This window comes from Carettochelys insculpta, chromosome 12, assembly GCF_033958435.1.
Source record: "Carettochelys insculpta isolate YL-2023 chromosome 12, ASM3395843v1, whole genome shotgun sequence".
NCBI classification, from domain to species: domain Eukaryota; kingdom Metazoa; phylum Chordata; order Testudines; family Carettochelyidae; genus Carettochelys; species Carettochelys insculpta.
The window spans coordinates 8,368,182-8,383,642 of NC_134148.1; the positions used below are offsets into that span (position 1 = coordinate 8,368,182).

The 15,461-nt window shown below is 46.5% G+C and overlaps 1 protein-coding gene across 4 annotated transcripts in view; it reads right to left on the bottom strand.

Annotated features, from left to right (window-relative positions):
• TMEM266 (transmembrane protein 266) overlaps window positions 1-15,461 on the bottom strand; it is a 231,057-nt gene that overhangs the window by 138,749 nt on the left and 76,847 nt on the right. For 2 of the 4 annotated variants that reach the window (XM_075006775.1, XM_075006774.1), the window contains 2 exons: window positions 8,861-8,966; window positions 6,317-6,505 (listed from right to left, as the gene is read on the bottom strand). In XM_075006775.1, the coding sequence (XP_074862876.1) occupies window positions 6,317-6,505; window positions 8,861-8,874 (203 nt within the window). In that variant the 5' untranslated portion in view covers window positions 8,875-8,966. Of the gene's footprint in view, window positions 1-6,316; window positions 6,506-8,860; window positions 8,967-15,461 lie in introns of those variants that run through there. The other 2 variants (XM_075006779.1, XM_075006778.1) reach the window with 2 other exon arrangements.

Here is a 15,461-nt window from a genome sequence, read left to right on the forward strand (position 1 = left end):
GCAGTCCGCAGAGACAGGGGACTTAACTCTGCCCAGGACAGAAGCAGTTAATTTTTCCTCTCCTCTCCTCAGCACCTCTTCTAGTTATCACTTGCAGGCCGTGTCTACACTAGCCCCAAACTTCGAAATGGCCATGCAAATGGCCATTTCGAAGTTTACTAATGAAGCACTGGAATGCATATTCAGTGCTTCATTAGCATGTGGGCGGCCGCGGCACTTCGAAATTGACACGCCTCGCCGCTGCGCGGCTCGTCCCGACGGGGCTCCTTTTCGAAAGGACCCCGCCTACTTCGAAGTCCCCTTATTCCCATCAGCTCATGGGAATAAGGGGACTTCGAGGTAGGTGGGGTCCTTTCGAAAAGGAGCCCCGTCGGGACAAGCCGCACGGCGGTGAGGCGTGTCAATTTCGAAGTGCTGCGGCTGCCCGCATGCTAATGAAGCACTGAATATGCATTTCAGCGCTTCATTAGTAAACTTCGAAATGGCCATTTGCGTGGCCATTTCGAAGTTTGGGGCTAGTGTAGATGTAGCCACAGACTCGTATTTTTGCCTGTCAGGTGTCAGAGATTGCTTCAACTTGCCCTATCACCTGTCTTCCTTTCTCTAGCGTCTGTCAGAAGTCAAGAGTGTAGATCAATTTTTAATTAAAATAGTTTCAGCTCTCCACATAGTTTCCCACTGTATATCCCAGGCTATGTCTAAATTGCAGGCTTCTGTCGGGAGACCAGAGATCTCTCAGCAGAAGTCTGCCATGTCAGATGCCTTCTGCCAACATCCCTGTCTTATTCATTCCACAAGGAAGAAGGGACATCTTGGCAAAGGGGGTTTTCCCAACATCTGGCCCCATCTGGACGGGCCGAATGCTGGGAAAGCCTCTCCCAACAGAACTGTCAGCAGGAGATACGCAAATGCATTGTGCAGTTCTTGGCAATCTTGACACAGCCCGAGAGAACGCAGAAGGATTTGTCAGAGCATGAGATTTCAAGGAACAAAACCCCCACGTGTGTGCCCAAAAGGACTTGTATTCCACCACCACGTACTGGGACATGTCCTTAGGACTTGGGAATTTCAGGCCAAGAAGAACCTTACTTGCAAATAGATGCCCTGTATCTACACGAGCCCCTTTCTTCTGAAAGGGGCATGTTAATGAGTAGGTTCGAAAGATGCTAATGAGGCACTGCTATGAATATGCAGCACCTCATTAGCATAATGGTGGCCGCGGCGATTCGAAAGTGCAGCTTTTCGAATTGGGCACCGCCCTTGGAGACAGGACCTTCTGAAAGGACCCTCCAGTTTTCAAAAGCCCCTTCTTCCTATCTGGTGATTCGAAAAGCCGCACTTTCAAATTGCCACGGCTGCCATCATGCTAATGAGGCACTGCATATTCATTGCAGCACCTCATTAGCATCTTTTGAACCCGCTCATTAACATGCCTCTTTCGAAAGGAAGGAGCTCATGTACACCCAGGCATGATGATTAATTTTTTCAAGTGGGGGAGAAGGAAATTCTCAGTCTCATGCCAGCTGAGAACTTTCATGACCAAAGGAGGGGACTAAGGCAATGTCTGTCTGGATATGGCTGCCTGTCTGGTAAGGAGGCCACTCTTTCAGGTAAAAATTCCTACAAGCACTGAGGCCGTGACCACCAAGAACAAAGAGCCGTGTTTACCTCTGGTAGTGCCACCAGATTAAATTTGGACTGGTACACACCAATGAACCTTCTGATCTTTTAAAAGGGAGGCCAGAGAGGCTAGAAAGAAAAAAACGGTGGGCTACAAAGCCCTCGTGTTTTTCCATATCTAGGCTGGTGTCCTTCTTATCATTCCATAGCGTGCTAGCAGGGTACGGGTGGGAGGAGGTAGTGAGGGATGACAGTCTGCAGAAAATGCTGGGAACAATTCGCCCAGACATTGAAAATGAACAGCAGCAGCCGGGAACCATAGCCCAACAGTTAGGGCATGGTGACCCACAGGAGCAGATGGGGACAACAACCTAATACTTTTCTAGACTTGCAGGGGTGCAGGAAGACCCTTTGTCTCCATTTCCTCTTCATGAAGATGGATGTACAACTGCAGCTTATATGTGTTTAGCAGCTGCAGACCTGCTAAGCAGAGTTTCATACCACTCAGCACTCTGTCTAAAAGCCTACGCTCCACCTCTTTTTGTTGGCTTGTTTGTTTTAATATACATTTTCTGTTATTAGACCCCCTAACTCTGATTCAGACAGCAGGCCTTCCCCGCACAAAGGAAGCAAGTGTATGTGCAGGCATGCCCAGAAGAGTCTGGCCTTGTCCTTTTTGCAAGAATCTGCCACACAGCTGTGAAGATGAGCAGAGAAAACAGCACTAAGTTTCTTTAATTACCCTTTGGGGATTTGTCTCCACAGTCTTGCTTCAGAATAGGGAGAGAAACTGAGCTCAGAGACAACTCCAAAAACATCTCCACTGCCTAGCAATCTCCCTGTCTTCAAAGGGGCTGGGATCTATTGTCTCCTTTCCCCCACAAGGTCCTCTTTTATGTCTCTCAGAAAGGTACGGCCTGAGGTTCAAAGATGGGCTTTGACAGAAGTTGTATCTCACTCCAGCAAATGGGGAGTACATCAGCCATATGGGTGTGTGTTTTCCCAAAAGGTGGCAGGTTAGGAATCCCAGGACACCTGTTATAGAGGTGAGGTGGCAGCTGGAAGAGGGAGCTAGACCCAAAGACATTTTGCTGCAATCTGTGATGTTGGCAGAATCTGGGCTGTGTCCATTGCCCTTCGTATGCAGCCAGCAGGGAGATAGAGAGGGAAGGAGGTAACTGAACATCACAACTGGAAGCATAGTTGCTGGTATAGTTTAGTGGGATTCATGCGTAATCTACCATCTGGCACGCTGCCCCTCTGAAGTTGTTCCCATTATGGAGATGGGGTGGAGAAGCTGCTTGCCCCTGGAGCCAGTTATTCTGTTCCTGACCACCTTCTTTCCCACCTGGGGAAGGGTGGAATGAGGTGATCCAGTGTGGGTTGTGAGGAGGAAGCTGCACTCTTCTCACAGTACAGCAAGTGCCCCTCCCCCCTTTCCCTGATAAGAGGGTGAAAGCAGACAAAAGAGTACCCCCGGAAGCCTGCCAGAAAACTGGCAATTGTCAGTGCCTGAAGTGGGGAAATACAATCTCCCCAGCAGGCAAAGAAAGTCCTATGACACCGCTGGGAATTAGACAGACACATTTTTCAATCAATCTGCTTGTCAGAAATTTGAAATAAAGTCTAGAATTTTCCACTGAAAAACTGCAAAGCAGGGAGGGGCTGGCTGAGCCACTGGCCACTGTGGAAGCAAATAAAATTGGAAGGACTTTGACAGAATTGGACATTTCTCTGATGTTCACGACTAACAGGTTTGTGTCTGCACCCAGAATACCAAAGATTGAAGTGCCCATTATAACAGATCTTTGGAGCTTGAAGAATGGAGCTTCAGATGGTGAAGTCAGCGACTGTTAGGGCTGAACACTCGCACTAAACTTGTTGGATATTTATCCAATAGCAATACAGCCTCAAGCTTACACCTGTATATGCAACTAATTACAAAGTGCCTCTTTATGCACACATGGTATTGCATAATATTTATATAAGCCAATCAAAATTTAATTCCCCTTGTTTAAAATTTTTCAAGAGGTCTCACAACGTCCTCCTTGGAAAAATATTTAGGCAAAAAACTGTCCCCTAATTTTGCTTCCTGACTGCAGCATGGAATACTTGCTGAGTGTAGATCCAGGATGTTTCATCTTTGCTGATTTCTGAGTGTAGATTAAAACATATTTAATTGTCAATAGTTTGACGCTTACATACACCTTCTGAAGTTTTCATTTTGAAGGCTGAGGATGGCTTACTGCGAAGTGTTTTTAGACAGATCCTGCAGTAAAAGTAGGTGTGTGTGTGTGTATATATATGTGTGTGTATACACACACACACACACACACACATTTGGTATGATATAAAGTGAAATAGTAATGAATAGCACTTATATAATCTGATGTTGGGCTGTTGGTCACAGGTGATGTTAGTTTTCACACCATAAGGGAGACAGCTTTTCAAAGAACAACAAGAAGTCTTATGTCAGAGAGGTAGCCGTGTTAGTTTATATCTTCGAGAACAACAAGAAGTCCTGTGGCACCTTATAGACTAACAGATATTTTGGAACATAAGCTTTTGTGGGCAAAGACCCGCTTCATCAGATGCATGGGGTGGGAGGGGCTCAGAGGGGTATTTAAAGAGCGGGGTCCCAGTAAAAGGGAGAGCCAGAGCTAACAAGGTCTATTCAGGCCCATTATCAGTAGTATGTATCACAAGAGGAAAAAATAAGTCAGATCAGACAGGGAGGATGTAGCCCATTGCCGGAATCTAGTGTGGAGCTGTTAACACCCAGGGCAGAGAAGCTGCTTTTGTAAAGGGCTGGCCACTCCCAGTCTCTGTTTAATCCTTGGTGGATGGAGTCAAATTTGCAAATAAATTGCAGCTCAAAGATTTCTCTCTCCATTAGATTTTTGAAATTTCTTTGTTTTAGGACTGCTACTTTTAAATCTGTTACTGAGTGCCCAGGGAGACTAAAGTGCTCTCCAACAGGTTTTTGTACATTACCGTTCCTGATGTCTGATTTACGTCCAACAAAAAGCCCTGTGCCACCTTATGGACTAACAGCTATATTGGAGCATAAGCTTTTGTGGACATAGATCCACTTCATTGGATGCATCTGCCGAAGTGGGTCTTTGCCCATGATAGCTTATGCTCCAATACATCTGTTAGTCTGTAAGGTGCCACAGGACTTCTCATTGTTTTTGCAGATACAGACTAACATGGCTACCCCTCTGATAGCTTTTCAAAGGAATCACCATGCAGTCATTGTACATCAAAATACATTGTTTGTAATAAATATACAATTAACTCTTAATACTACTGTAAGTAAAATGTAGTTATATGCTAATTGTTTTATCTATAAATTATAGTGTAAGTTTGACTTAATTGTCTTTTTTCAAAGACTCAATTTGGCCTTCAAACCAACAGACATTGCATCAATATACAGAGCCTGGCAAACCTGCAGCAATCCATGGCTTGTTTTACAAATTTTGTATTTAGAACACTGCAGATCTGTGGATATTGGCTTACATCTGCAGGTAGCCATATATGCTGATGTGGATGCAGATATCCACGGCTCATTTTTACAAATGCGTATGAGGATACCAATTCTGCATCCATGCAGGGATCTTTCCATGTTCCTGAAGGCAGAAACAGAGCTTCCCACACTCACACTCTATAGGTATTCCCTGCCTTACAGACAATCAAGGTGCTAAGTTTGTTAAATTTTTAAGGTAGCTACTTATAAACCACTATTTATAAAAGTTTTGGCTTTAGGCAAAGTACTTTGCTTTTCTCATACATATTGTGATTTAGTATTGAACGTTCTTTTAGTATCTGTGAAAATACTTTAATTCTCTCATTCCTGAAGACATTTTCTAACACACAGTTTGAACTTCCTGTGTAAATATAGCCAGAGTGGCATATATGATCGATCAGAACAACATAACTGCACACAAATATTCTGACTAGCAACAGCCTCATTCACAACATACCCAGAGCAAGTTATTCTTCACAGTTATAATCACCAGGCCAGGAAACGTACACACAAACATGTAGACCACCATCAGTGTCTCTCACCATGGAACATTCTCCTGAGGCATCAGTCACAGAGGATATAGAGAATGTCTCTTTTGCAAGCTTTTGTTTTCTTTTTATGGGGACGAATCAAAAGTCAGGGCAAGACTCAGTTTAGGGCTTGTTTATACCTGAAATGCCACAGAATTTCTGTCCCTGTGTAGCACTTCGGGGTAGATGTTCACAGCGGGGGGCTCGGGGGGCATTGAATATGCAGATGGGAAGCTGGCAATCCACCTCCCCCGAGAGGTCAACAGAAGAATTCTTCAGTCAACCCAGCACTGTCTACACAAGAAGTTAGGTCAGCTAAATTACATTGCTGAGGGGTGTGGATGTTTCACACCCCTGAGGAATGCAGTTGGGTTGACATAACATTTTAGTACAGACCAAGTTGTAGCTTTCTCTCTCACAGCTGGTTTCTAATATGCACCTTGTTTACGCAGGAGCCAGGAATTACTCTTTGTTTCAAGAAAGTCTGAAAACAACTAAATAACTACAGTAGAAAAAGATGCTTACAGAATCAATTCAGGTGCAATTGGCCGGTCTTCTCCACATCATGGCTTTCCCTTCCGTAAACCCTGAAAATCTTTTATCATATATTTGTAAACAAAATTGCATCCTTCCTACTTACCCTTCTCTTTGGTACTCCTCATCCAAATTTGACAAGAGTTGGGACCCTGCCACGGAAAGATCAAGAGCAGCAAGCGGTAGATCTCGGTAAGTGAAGTTAACAAGCTGTACAGGGGCTAAGCTTTTGGTCTCCTCTTCCACTTGTTGTGAAATGATCTCAACTTCTGAAACTCTACCTTCTATTGTAGACCTAAAAATTACAAATAAGCAAAAGGGAAAAATATAAGCAGTAAAGGATGGAAAACTTTCACAAACAGCAGGACTAAAGTTTGTCTTAATGAAAGAGCAAACTTTTGATTACTGCTACCTATGTGTCACTTTTGATAATACATAAGGACAAAGGTTATATGGAGCCAAATCTATCCTCATCTCTGAAATCTCACTTCCTCTGAGGTTAATAGGATCCTCACATACATAAAATGGCAAAATTTGATTCAGACTGTAGGGCTGAAGCCTTTTCATGCCTATAAAAATATAAACTTAAATATTCAAAAACACAAAGAAAAAAACCTTTGAACTAGGTAGAATAACTGAGATATGAAATTATGTATCCTTTAGGTCAAAGGCAGTGCACCAGGACGAAGAGAGGGAACGATGGAGGCCAGGATTACCATACAGAACCTGTTTTCTTTATGCAGACATGGAGGCCCCTGAAGTTCAACATGGGCCACAGCTCACACAAGGTCTTTCGGATTAAGAAATATCAGGAATAAAATCCTTTGCCCCTGAACTCTGGAGGAACTTCTTTTACCACTCCGAGTGCAAGGACTGACTACACTTCCGGCTGGAGAAGCTGCTTGCGAGCAAGGTCCCTGAAGAGGGATGGGGAAGGACGGTGCAAGGGCAGAAGAGAGCAGAAGGGGATGGACTATCCCACTCCTCCTATGTCGAGAACTCAATGGTCCAAAGTAATTTGAGCCCAGGCATTGTGGAAATGGGAAAGAGCGTTCACAAAGGGTACACAACCCAGGAGGGGCTGTAATGTTGTCACTGGGTGTACTTTCAGAACTCTGATTTCTGCCTGGGGACTTGTTGGAAGGGCCCACACCCTGTCCTCAAGTATCTAGAACCTCTCCCTGAGTTATTATTATTGGTGCCCCTCCTTCTTCTGAAGTCTTGATGCGGAACCGGCTGGCAGGGGCGCAGAGGTGATACGGGTGTGAACAGATTCCTCTGCAGAGCAGGGGTATGGATGCCAAAATACCTGGGGATCACCCTGGAGTCCTTCAGGCTATGTAGCCCAGAACCAGCCTGCTAGACAGAGAGGCCAGACCCATCACATGTAAGGTCCTGTATGGTATTCTGGATCTTCAGCAGAAGCCCTGATACCCACAATGAGGAGCTTCTGTGCATAGCTATCGCAATAGCTATTGTGCAGTTGATGGTGCCAATCAAACCTAAGGCTCCCCCTTCTCCACAATGGCCAAAAATTCCTGGTGGGAGTGTAAGGGGAGCAGCTTTTCAAATCTGTCCAGGGTTGACCAAGGATTATAGGAACAGCAACTAAGCAGGCCTGTTGGTTGGCGACATGGAGTTGGAGGTCCCTGTCATGCAAACCTTACAACCATCTCTATGAGGGGTAATGCCACCAAGGGGGCTTTAAGGGTGAAAATATTGACCACAGGGTCACACTCCTCCACTAGAATGCTGAGGTTTTGGGCAACCTTCTGCAGCCCTTGCATCCATTGCTGGAAGGGGGAGGTAGCTGTGCCTGCCACCGCCTCACTCAGCCAGGACGAGGACTTCCTGGGGAGAAATGAGTGTTTGGGTACCTCCAACTCCCTCACCTCCAGCTGAGTCAGCTCCTGGGCTACTGAGGTCAGCAGGGTCACTGTGGTCTCACACACTCCAGTGAAGCGTCAGCAGGGCCAGGGCTGGCAGCACAGCCCAGCCAGGGGCACAGAGCTTGGCAGCTGGGGCCAGTAGCAGAGGCTGGTTGGGGTGTGGAGCCTTGCAGACAGGACTAGGGCTAGCAGTGGAGCCTAGCTACTGGTGCTGGACCATCAGTGGAGCCTGGCTGGTGCCAGAGGCCTGGGAGCAGGAAGCCCGCCTCTGAGACCAGTGGGCTGGGACTAGTAGCAGAGCCCAGTCAGTGGTCAGGATGGGAGCAGAACCAGTGGCCAGACCTGGCACAAGAGCTGGGCTGGTGGTGCAGAACCCATAAGGCAGCCCAGCCTGGTCTTCTGATAGACCCTGGCAGAGCCTGGAGTCCATCAGTAGTGGGGCTGGAATTAACCACCCCTGACCCAGCCAACTCCCTCATTCGGGACTGGTCAGGTCCGAAGGGTGCTGGACAGGGAGGTCCAACCTGTACTAATAATACTTCAGAAAAATGTACCACATCATTTTATTGTTGTGGCACTAATTTAGGATCTGCAAACAACTGAACAAATCCTGCATATCTTACTCAAAACTTAATTGTCCTCCCAGCAACACTGATGAAATCTCCTTGGGATCCTGAGAATTTCACACAGAGGATTTTGAATGAATGGGATTTAACTCATTGAGAAGAAAAACATTTGTAACTTTCTCTTGTGGTACTTACTGGGGATTGGTCATGTTGGAAGATGCAAATAAATCAGCAACTGTTCCAGTATTCAGCTAACTTCAGCTCCTCTTTAGACAACTATCAGCATCTCTAGGTAAGGTTTCTATGAGAGGTAAAACATGATCTGGAACTCAGTTGCAGTTACTGCACAGGTTTCCATTAACATTTTCATATAACATAGTTTGTACAACAGTTTTATTTCCCCCAAATGTTACACACACACCTTTCTTGATGGTGTTTCTATTCTGGGTTAAGACTGGCTCTTCAGAGTACTCCACAAATGTACTGAGCTTTAGAAACACACGTACACCCCACACACCCTTACTTTAAATAACCTCACAGGCCTGGCTTTATGGTATCAGAAAATTTAGGACTGAATTTTAGTGCTTGCAACAGCAAGGCACATCAGCTGCTGCCAACAGCTTCATTCTAGCAAGCTTGTCCACAACAGTTTTGGTGTTGCACTTCACTCCTGTGACACAGCGCAAATACACAGGCCTTGAGCAAAGACTGCGCTGTATGCCAAACAGACAAGTGAGTGGTGGACATGTGGGCATGTGGGAAAATGAGGCACCTACCACGGGAGTGTCCAAGCCCAAAAGGGAGAACCCAGGGTGGCCCAGGCCAGGGGATGAAACCAGGAAAGGATGCCAAGAGGCCCAAGGCAAGGAAAAGGCAAGGGGCCTGCTTCTTGCTCCCAGAACCTCGGCCCAAATCAACAGCCTACAGGCTGTTGAGAGGGCAGGGGAGGGGCTGCTAGAGGGAGGGACAGCCCCCAGAGCCTGGCTTCCCCAGACAGCCTGTAAGCCAAGGGAGTGTGGGGAGGACACTGGAGGCTGGGGTGAGCCCATGGAGCCTGGCCAGCCCCTGGAGCTCCTCCCCAGACAGATTGCAGGATGGCGAGGGCCACTGGAGGCCTGACATAGCCCCACAAAGTGCTGCCACCACAACAGACTGCAGGCCTGGGGGAGCAGCTGGATGCTGTGGCCTGCCCACAGAACCCCAGCCCAAGATGGACAAGCACACAGCCCTGCATCCCGCCCCCAGGAGGAGTTTCTGGCCAGGGCACACAGCCCCAGACCCCTCAGGAGGCCTCGATAGCTGGGGAGCTCTGCCCTGGCCTCCTGTGTGAGCATCACCCTTGCCATCATTGGCGGCCCCAGTAACCCCTCCCCATCTCCCAGCTCCCTGTCCTGAGTCTCCTGCCCTAACTTCTGCACCCCACACCGCCTTGGTCCCCCTCTACCTGGATCCCCCCCACCTCCCAACCCTCTGCCCTAAGCCACTCACCCCTGCCCCTCTTCACCCTTGAACCCTCACTCCAGCTTTCATTCTTCTTCATGCTTTAAAAATACTACCACAGAAAAAAGCATGTACATTTTCCATTTATTGTGAAAAAGTTACCGCAGTTAAAACCCGACCAATGCCAGGTACATCCGCTAGTAGTGCACATAATTAGCCACAGTGAAATTAGTGAAAGACAAAAATGTAGCCTTATGAATTAAGAGTCCATTATAAGGAGTACCCTAGATCTAAACAGCGGCATCTGATAGATTATGCCATTGTCAGAAGGCGAGACATCCGAGACGTACTGATCACAGAGTAATGCGAGGTGCAGAGTGCTGGACAGATCACAGATTAGTCAGAATATCTCTTCAACCTTACATCGATCCCTTTCGGCACAAATGCCTTAAGCATGTGCGACCTGCTTTTAACATAGCTTTTAACATAGAAGGATGCTCAATATTTCAACAATTTTCAGAAGAGTCTCAATGACAAATTAACACCCCTCGGTCAACTGATCGGTACTGTAACCAGAAAGTAGGATCAGTTCAAGCAGATAGTGATTGACACAGCAATAATATCGCTTGGACCAAAGAAAAGAATACATCAGGATTGGTTCGATGAGAACCAAGAGGAAATATGTTCAGCACTGGAAGTAAAGAGAAAAGCCTTTACTGAATGGCACAATGACCCCTCCTCAGTCTCCAAACGGGACCATTTCAAACACCTTCAGAGCAAAACACAGAAAGACCTCCATCAGATACAAGACAGCTGGTGGGAGAGCAAAGCCAAAGAAATTGAGCACTATGCTGAGACCCACAACTCAAAGATGTTCTTTAGTGCTATTAAGACTGTCTATGGACCTTCTAAACCAAGGACTACCCCATTGCTCTCATCAGACAACACAACGCTTATCACAGGCAAAGAGGGCATCAACAAAAGATGGCAAGAACACTTTAGCAACCTCCTTAACAGACCATTGACCGTGAATAATAACGGACTCAATAAAATTCCACAACAACCCATCCTGACAGATCTTGACTTTCTGTCCACTATAGATGAGATTAAGAAAGCTGTTAGCCAGATGAGTTCAGGAAAATCTCCTGGAAAAGATGGGATACCAGCAGAGATATATAAAGCGGCAGGTCCAGCAGCACTAGCAGCGTTCCATAGTGTGATCATCAGCATCTGGGAGGATGAAAACATACCACAGGACCTCCACAATGCTATTATTGTCTCCCTTTTCAAGAATAAAGGCAGCAAAGCAGAATGTGGAAACTACAGAGGCATATCCCTCCTCTCCGTTGGAAGGAAGATCATTGCTTGCATCATCTTGAACCGCCTAACAGCCAGTATTTCCGAGGCAAATCTACCTGAAAGTCAATGCAGTTTTCGACCTGGCCGGAGCACAGTCGACATGGTGTTTGCTGTCAGACAAATACAAGAGAAGTGCATTGAACAGAACATGCACCTGTATGCTGTCTTCATAGATCTGACAAAGGCGTTTGATACCATCAACAGGGAAGCCCTTTGGACCATTCTAATACGACTTGGCTGCCCAAGAAAATTTGTCCAGATTATACACCTTTTCCATAACGGCATGACAGGCAAAGTACTGTCTGATGGAGCCACATCAGCCCCCTTCAACATCACCAATGGCGTGAAACAAGGATGTGTTCTCACTCCTGTCCTATTTAACCTGTTCTTTGCATGCGCCCATAACCATGCAATGAAAGATCTGGACTGAGGTATATACTTGAAATACCGGCATGATGGTTCGCTTTTTGACCTCTGTCGCCTGAATGCAAAGACTAAGACAGAGCAGAAACTCCTTTCTGAGGCACTCTTTGGCGACGACTGTGCCCTTATGGCACACACTGAAAACGATTTACAGCACACTGTCAACAAGTTTGCTGAGGCCTTGCAACTTTTCGGACTAACTATCAGCCTTGGAAAGCCAGAAGTTCTCCATCAACCTGCACCTGGATCAAATGCTCCTGTCCCGAGTATCTCCATTGACGGCACTCAGCTTCAAGTAGTGGAGAACTTTAAATACCTGGGTAGTGTCATATCCAGTGATGGATCACTGGATAATGAGATCAACGCGCGAATATCCAAAGCAAGCCAGGCACTTGGCTGTCTGTGTGTCTAAGTTCTAAACCACCACAACATCCAGATGTCAACAAAACTGCTTATGTACAGAGCTGTTGTCTCTCATCTCTTTTGTACGGGTGCGAAACATGGACACTATATAGGCATCACATCAAGCAGCTCGAAGCATTACACACGTGCTGCCTCCGTAACATCATGAAGATCTGCTGGCAAGACAAAGTGCCCAATCTTCAAGTCCTGGAGAGAGCCCAGATGACAATGATGATTTATCGAAATGATGATTATGAAGTCACAACTACATTGGACCAGTCATGTCAGCCACATGGATGCCAACAGAATCCCTCACCAGCTTCTGTATGGTGAACTCTCCCAGGGCATCGGCATATAGGTCATCCATGGAAACGTTACAAGGATACCATCAAAGCCAATCTGCAGTACAGCACTATCAAACCTAGGGACCTTGAGGACGCCGCCAGTGACAGAACACAGTGGTGTGCAACAGTCAGAAATATCTGCGTTGCCTTTGAGGAAGACCACTGCTGGCATCTACAAGAGGCACGCGAACGACGTCACAGAGCATCAGCAATGCAGAACCCACTGATTGCGAACTTCCCATCTGCGGCAAAATGTGCACCTCTAGAATTGGTTTATACAGTCATCAGCGGGCACACCATGAGACCAATAACAGATGATCTGCACAGATTTGTCATCATCGGATTGATGGACTACCATTAGGTTAGATAAGGAGTACCAGATAAATATACAATGCTAGGATATAACTGACATTACATGGAAAAATTGTTATTACAGTAAACCCCCAATTTAACAGACCCCAATTCAGCGGATTTTGGGAATAATGGACGTCCACCATCCCCCCGTCGTTCCTGAAATCCGCTGAATCCACGCTGAGCTCCCCGCCCCCGCCAAGAAAATACATAAATGCTGGCAACTCACTGGAGCTGCTGCTGGAGGGGCCACCGCTGTGGGAGCTGCCGGAGCAGCTGCGAGACCCATCACGGCTGGAGGAACCGCCACTGCTAGGGCTGTCACCACAGCTGCAAGCGCCGTGCTGTGGCTGGAGCTGCCGTGACTGGAGGAGCTGCTGCCGTTAGAGGAGCTGCCGCGGCTGCAGGACTCATGCTGCAGCGGGAGAAGCCGCCACATGCTCCTCCCACCAGGTGCTAGATATCTACACAGACAGAATGCACTCGGATATGCCCCCCACACCCGGTGGGAGGAGTGTGCGGCAGCTCCGCCTGCAGCTGCAGCAGCTCTAGCTATGGTGGAGGCTCTAGCCACTGTGGTAGCTCCTTCAGCAATGGTGGTGACCCAGGATGCAATGAGGCTCCAGCAGCAACGGCTCCTGCTCAGCAGCTCCAGCAGCTCTGGTGAGTCACCCACTTTACAGTATTTTTTGGAGGGAGGCCTGGGGAAGCCTGGCTGAGGGGGTGTGAGCCAATGCCCAGGTGCCAGCTAAAGGTCTGGTGAGGCAAAAAGTGGGGGGGTGATGCTACACCAGCAGCTATGCTAAGCAGCCAGGGCAGGCTGGGTTCTTTGGTTTGTGTTTAGTTCGGGTACAGCAGCAAGAGGAAAATTACTCTTAGAGAGGCTTTAACAGTTACTTTTTATTTATACAAAGATAGAAACAATTTAACTAAGACAAATGATTAAAGTACAAGTTAGTACTCATGGTTCTTAAAGGGGAAACAACACAATTTAACTTAAGAAAAGTTTTAGACAAACTAGCTAGTTTAAACTAATACAATTAATGTGTACACAAGAAAGGCCTGTTGCAGGTGTGATTTTTACCCCTGCCTCTTAGACCTGGTGGAACCAGAGTCTTTACCTCAATTCCTATAGGAAAGAAGTTTAATACAGGTGTAATTCTTACCCCTGCCTCCTAGATCCAGTGTGACCCAGATTCTCTCAATCCCTCGGGAAGAAGTAGATACGAACCAGGCGTCCCCAGTCTCGGGAGTTAATTCCAGACCTGGCCAGCAGGAGTAGGTGATTGAAACTCAAAGGGGGGGGGGGGGGGTTGCCAAGCCCCTTTATACCCCTTGTGGCACGTAGGCTTCTTCCTGGTCTCAAGTGGCCAATTGGGAGGAGAGTGTTTGAACCCCAGGTTTCCCAGGGAAGATGCAAGGCTCAATTCGCGCCTGTGAATTGTGTACAATTGAGCACCTTTGGAGGTGATGGGCAGGGGTTCCCCAATCTTCCTGGGGAAGTGATCAAGGCTGGGGAAGTGATCAAGGCGTGTTAATTACTGAGATCAGCCAGAAGGGCGGCCATTAGCTAGCCCATCCACTGTCTGGTTTTTCTGTATAGTAGAGAGGCTGGGCGAGACAGCACACCTGTGTTCCCAGGACATCAAAGGCCGGCTGTCTCCCCTGCTTATTCCTCTCTCTCTCTCCCAGTGGGGGGAGAAGAAGAAAAGGCCAAATGGGGGGTCCATGTCTGGCTACAGGGGGGCGTGCTATGCGAATACAAGTAATCCCTTGCATTTAACAGACCTGTGGCATTAACGGACACCCTTCCCCCGCATTAGTCCCTTAAATTGAGGGTTTACTATATTATACTAAAATGTCTCCTCAGTTTTAAGCCAATTACAAATTGCAACATTCAAATCATTTAGGTCTCCTGTAAGTTTTTTCTCAAAAAATACTAAAATAAATGTGCAAATTGCAGGATGCAATAAAGATATTTAATATACAGACAGTATGGCCCTCAGCAATCCCTTAATATTAAAAATTAATCAAAAATATTAGTATAACTACAATTAGAACACCTAGTACAACAATTTCCAGAGCATTGTTTCATATACTGTATGACTGGAACACAATAAAATGTCTGTTAATTAATTCTTAGATTTCCTGTATGCTTGTATATTCAAAAGGCTAGGGCCTAACTCTTAATCACTTTACTCATGCAGATAAATCAACTGAAATGAATGTGATTATTCATCTGAAGAGCAAGCATGTTTAGGCTTTAAAATAATAAATAATTGTATGGACGAACATATACACCATACTGACCTAAAAACTTACAATTTAAAAATTTTGATTAAAACCAGAATTTGCTCATGTATTTAGATCAGTGTTTTCCAATTTTATTTGGCCACTGAACCCTTTTAAACTCTAAAGAATTTTGCAGAACTCCTCACAGGTGATCACACTGCTGACTGAACTGTGCGCCCAGTGCG